General features: G+C 35.1%; 1 protein-coding gene across 1 annotated transcript in view; it reads right to left on the bottom strand.

The window, feature by feature from the left end:
• Positions 1 to 219: 219 nt before the first annotated feature.
• Positions 220 to 6,000, bottom strand: part of LOC131041814 (protein EXECUTER 2, chloroplastic) — a 77,690-nt gene continuing 71,909 nt past the window's right edge. The window contains exons 7-11 of the mRNA XM_057975034.2: positions 1,655 to 1,790; positions 1,383 to 1,555; positions 1,134 to 1,208; positions 934 to 1,026; positions 220 to 761 (exon numbers count right to left, since the gene is read on the bottom strand). Of these exons, the coding sequence (XP_057831017.2) occupies positions 666 to 761; positions 934 to 1,026; positions 1,134 to 1,208; positions 1,383 to 1,555; positions 1,655 to 1,790 (573 nt within the window). The 3' untranslated portion in view covers positions 220 to 665. The remainder of the gene's footprint in view (positions 762 to 933; positions 1,027 to 1,133; positions 1,209 to 1,382; positions 1,556 to 1,654; positions 1,791 to 6,000) is intronic.

The raw sequence follows: 6,000 nt of genomic DNA, 5'->3' as shown, positions 1-6,000 counted from the left end.
TTATGATCCACTCGTAAGTATAAAAGCCATTATATTTTATACTGATGGTTCCGAAACTCAAGATATGCTATAAAAAATGAAAAATTTCAGGTGTATGATTAAATAAAATGTTAAATCAAAGCAAGAAATCACCAACAAGGAAAAAATACATCTGATAATCTCATTTTAACTTGCTACCACAGAAAATGGTCCAGAACCAAGTTTCTACTAAGTTAGATGTACTGTACAGAAATTTGGAACCTTTATCATTAGAAGACATAATATAACATCTCTAAATTCCATGTTCACAATCATTGTCAAACAGTAAGACTGTTCCAAGGACTAATGGAATATGCTCTACAGGTTCGTATTATCCATTAAATTACATTCGAATTCAATCATCTAAGCGATGATTTCATGTGAACTCCTTATCTCTCATGTTCCTAGTAAAAGAGGCCTGATGACAATTTGCATCGGAGTCCATCCAAGCAATAAAATTAGCAAGTACTGCATCCGACTTGCATACCTAAAAAGATCAATTTCCCCAAGGTACTCGAGAGAAAAAAAAAATTAAATTCATACAATATGGCATACAGGAAGCTAGATATCTTTGACCATAACAAGTCCTCTATAAAAATATGTTTGCAATGAATAGCGGATATGGACAATGAAAAATCTAAATCTCATTATTGAAGCTTCAACCGATTGAATAACACAAGAATGTGTTTTTCCGACACACAATATACAAAGCCAAGTTGTGCACCTTCTGTAAGACCACCACCCTGAATGCAGAAATTAAAAATCCGCATTAAGCCTCTTGAAGAGAGATCTAATCATACTATGGTCTGTTCAAATGATATGAGTAAGTAAAGCAGAACACCCAAAAAGAAGACTGACCACTAGGTTCTTTCTTATAATTAATAAATCAGTTTCATAAGCTACTGCCATCATTACCTTTCCATCAAGTACCACTAATTCACCATCAATCCACTGTGGATTACGGAAACCAGCCCTTGCAATTCTTCCCTGGCCTTTGTACCTAGCAATCTGCATAGTATATAAATTAGGTTTCCAGTTGACAGAAAACTGATGCTAGAAAGTCTGGCCTACAATGAATAGACATTATCTAACTTGTACAGTTAAAACTTAAATACCACTCCCAGTTCCTCTGGATAAATTCCACGAATTGATAGAGAATTTGTATTGCCTATTTTTGCTCGAAAAGTAACCTGCATGAATAAATCAAACTCCTGTAAGACAAATAATCAAAATAAAACCCATGTATGTACCCATAAGGATGAAAAGTCTCACGGTCAATAGTACAGCATTCGGTAAACTTAATATCCAAGAACAAGACAATTATTTTAAAAAAGGAAATAATTAATATGATCACAGCTCTCTACCTGGCCAGCAGGTACATTCAGGTCGCCAGTTAATTTTACAGCTTCTACATACTCAAAGAATTCTAGTTTAGAATTTTCACTCAGACTTTCATTTGTGTTCTGCCAATGCCCATATGTGCGCCTTAGCTGAACCACTTCTGAATTGTGGTGACCAAAAGTCCCAATATATAGTCCTAAATGAGAGCCATGGAAAATATCATATTTTTTGAAGTACAACCAAAATCTATATTAGTACATATAAAGCATTAAGATCCATGGCTCGTGTAAACTACCGCTCAACAGATCTGAGTTAGCCTCTGCAACATTTAAACGCCGGAACATACTGCTCCCAGATAAATCATTCCTTTTCTGAGCTTGACTAAATGCAAGCTTAATTATTTCAACTATTTCCTCTATATCCTTGGGTTCCTGCATAGACCTTAGTTATACAGCAGAAAAATGTTTTGAACATTCAGAGAATAAGAAAAGTAAATTACTTTGCAAATAGCACTGCCAAGCAAACTATATTGTAAATTTTGACTATAATTACCAATTTCCCAATTCATTGGCCAAAAGCACAGTAAACCTAGCCAGATGGACATATATTAAAATCACTAAAGAATTAGCTTATTTGTTGGATAAAAAATGTCTAATCCATTGGAAAGATTGAGAACTAGAATTCAACTGGAATAGAATCTTGATAAACCAATTCATGTCCATATAAACAATCAAACAATAATACAAAGATTTTACTGACCCAAGTCATGATGCACTCAAGGAATTTCCATCATGATAAATATTAAAGCCATTGTAAACATGAAAGAAAAGTAGATGTAAACTTCAGTCACAAGAGTACTCTCTTACATCCATTTGCAAGAGCCTGTAATTTGGTCATAAGCTAGAGAAAATCAACAGACCAAAACAAAACCTTTACAAGAGTTTATGCATGCATGTACCAACAAATACCTATTGACACCTAAAAAACATATAAGCCTGCATATAGTAACATAAATCTTATTCAAATTATAAGTTGTACTTTACATTGGGAACACCTGTCAGCATTTACTAGCTACCCAATTTCTAAAACACATGTTTTCCTCTAACCTTAGGATATTAGCTCCTAGGATCATCAATCCATGGCTTACAAGTTCCACAGCTAATTAGAAAAGGATTAAATATCTTGTGCTACCCTCTGTACGACTAGAAAGTGTACCTAAAGCAATGCCAAAAGAAGTTAAATAAACAATTAAATTGTAGATGTTAAGACTTTCAAGTTTCAACAGTTGACAGAAATAAACCCTTGGTTAACAATACAAACCCTTGAACCAGAAAATAATATTTTCAGCATACCAATTATGCTTCATTTTCTACTTGGCTTCCAGCATGTGTGCGGTACAAATCTTTCCAATCAAGCATCTTGAAGAATGACATCAAACTTTTACAAATAGAAAAGTCAAACTACAGTGTATAACTCCTTACAAGAAATCGGGATGTCATGCCAAAAGCACACATAAGTGCATGCGAAGTACATGACATGTTTTCTAATATAGAGACTTAGATTCTTGACCCTTGCCATGTCACATCATTGTTTGCAAAACTAGCATCAATCCATTTTAGAAGCCATTGCCTGGCATAAACTTCAACAATCATAAACTCATAAATATACTCAATAACAGACAAATCATTTATTTTGGTCTTCATCAATCAAAGTCCACAACTTCATATGTGTTGAATGACAAATAGTAAAACAAAATCTCCAAAGGAAAAGTACTTCAATTTATTTTTATAAATATCACTTGTAAAAACTTCAAAGCAAACTCACACATCAACTTCAGTAAAGGCAAATTTTCAAACATATTCTTAAGGTGAAGATTCATCTTAACAAAGACTAAACAATGCAATAATATAACCACTACAGCCTAGGATCAAGCCCTGACAACATCACGTTGGAATGTAATGAGTTGAGTGTTGTTCGCTTGCACCAACATGAGCTGAGAAGGGCACATCAATTTTGATGGTTTGGGGTTAAGGCAAATTTTCAAACATATTCTTAAGGTGAAGATACATCTTAACAAAGACTAAACAATGCAATAATATAACCACCACACCTAGGATCAAGCCCTTGCAACTTCATGTTGGAATTCAATGAGCTGAGTGTTGTTCACTTGCAAAGAATTCCATATTCGTAGAGTAGACGAAATAGTTTACAACCACCAACATGAGCTGAAAAGAGCACACATCAATTTCGATGGTTTGTGCATTATTGAGAACTCATGAGAATCAGCGATCATCTTATGACATCATATTGGAGGGCTCTCAAGGTTTTTTGGTGTGGTTTTAGTTTTCCACAAGCCAAAGTCTCGAGCAATTTGATGGGATAAGAGCACGATGACCATCATTTGTTGATCTTTCATGACCCTGACTCAATACAGTATGAACAGTGATTAAAATATGGATCGGGATTACATCAAAAATCATATGGAATGCTGTCAATCGTAGTTGAATCGTTATTAAGGAGGATGTTACATAAATGAATCGGCACTCTATGAAGAAATGTGTTGTCTACTAGAACAATGATTATGTCTAATCAGTGAAGATCATTAGTGCAAGAATCCATTACTTTACCATGATATCGATTAAATGAAGAGACTAATCAGTTAAGATCAGATCGGTTATATAATAGAAGGGTGTGGTCTGCACAATAGAGGAAGTAATCACATGTCCAAATTACTATCAAGAGGTGTTAGGAAGTAATCAATTCACTGGTTAACAAGCAGTGATCATTAAAAGCACAGGTCGTGACTCTTAAGTGAAACAACCATGTGTAACAGCCAGGATACAATTTAATACTGCTTTACAAATATAATATTTTTAAGCTAATAAGGCTAAGAGCCAATATATGGTCCAATTCATATGATATAGCATTGGTATCAATTTATATGAATGAAGCACACGCACACGCACACGCACGCGCACGCAAACACACGCACACACACACACACACACATCATAATCTATTTGTAGTATCCCTTTGTCTCTTGCTATAGCCCCTTTGAGGACAGATGGGTTGTAGGGAACAGCTGGAGTAATTCCTCACAAGGTGGGGAATCCCGAGATAGGCTAAGGCATGTGTTTCTGAAACCCTGATGGCATAGTTCCAAGATGGTTATGAATATGTGTTCTGGAAACCTTGAAACCTTGAGGGAATCCACTTGTAGATTGGTATCCGAGCACCCTATGACAAGTACTCCTTGTCCTCCTTAGGGTTGAGTTTGGAGAGAAGTATGAAAGTGGGTTTGAATATGTTAACTCTCAAATATATTATGAATTATTCATTGTTTTCTTAAATTAATTTGATTTAGTTGCATAGTAATGTATGTTAAACAATGGAAATTGGCATCCTCCTAGTAGGGGACAAAACATGATCTTTGCATAAGGAGCACTCGGTGATTAGTGTAGCCTAAAATGATACCATCTAACATCATCAATGTGCTCAATTGGTAGGACCTGCAATGATGTCACCATGCTGCATAAACCAACAATTGTCAATCTTAAAAGCGTTGAAGCAATACATGGGAGTCATTGATTTACCCAATTATCTAACAGCCATAAAGCTTTTTAATAGCTTTAGAGTATTAGGCACTATAAAATCTCAAGAGTCGTTCATTCATGTTTTTATCCAACCCTCAAGACTTTGAGAGGTGTTAATGAAGGATAGTGAGAATTTCATTGATGATCCATATGAGCTCACTTGTGTTTATTAAATATATGTTGTGCACAATAGTGGATCTCAATTGAGTGATGCCTTGTATTCAAATGGTCAAATGTTAATTAGTTAGAGTGTGGAAAGGACACATGGTGAGTTTGCGATCCATCTCCTTTAATTTGAGGACACATGGTGAGTTGTTAATTTGAGTTTGTTGAGCTCGCAACGACAACTATAACATAAAGGAGATGGATCACAAATATGTTTAATAGAGATAGATGATGCAAATTGTCGAATATGCAGTGTGATTATGAGACAAGTCATATATTAGCAAAATGTAAAAACAAGATGAAGGAGATTACAATTGTATTTGATGAGCTCTATGATTTTGCAGATTAATACATTCTTTGCTCTCTTTTGGTCTTAGGTTTTTCTCAAAAGGGTTTCCCAAGTCAAATGTTTTCTCATGGCCCAATGGATAATGTTTGTTCTTTCTTTCTCTCAATTTTATTGCTGAGTGAATTGATACAGTAAAATAAATCTCTAATTTGATCATAAAATTTAAGATTCAATTGCAATCATTGAACCAAAAAAATTCAAAGAGCCTAGCACAACTTAGAGCCATAGCAGTTTGGCTGAGGACCTCGGTAGTATATTTTTGGAGCCTTGGAAGAAGCTAGGCACAACTTGGAACCATACTATAAGCCAAGGTAGAGGCTATGCATTTGATTGAAACCATGTTGTCAGTCGGAAAAGATTGATGGAACTAAGAAGAGTTGATTAGCCAACAGCAAGAGCCACAACCTTCAAGCTAAATAGAAGGTTGTGTTTGGTTGGCAGAGAGGGCATTGATAGGAGGTATGTTGCTGGTGTTTAAGTAAACAGGAAAATCACCTAATAATAATTTAATTATTAGGCCCCTTTTACTTTATG

The sequence above is a fragment of the Cryptomeria japonica genome, chromosome 7 (assembly GCF_030272615.1).
Source record: "Cryptomeria japonica chromosome 7, Sugi_1.0, whole genome shotgun sequence".
Lineage (NCBI taxonomy): Eukaryota > Viridiplantae > Streptophyta > Pinopsida > Cupressales > Cupressaceae > Cryptomeria > Cryptomeria japonica.
This window is presented reverse-complemented; position numbering and strand designations above follow the sequence as displayed.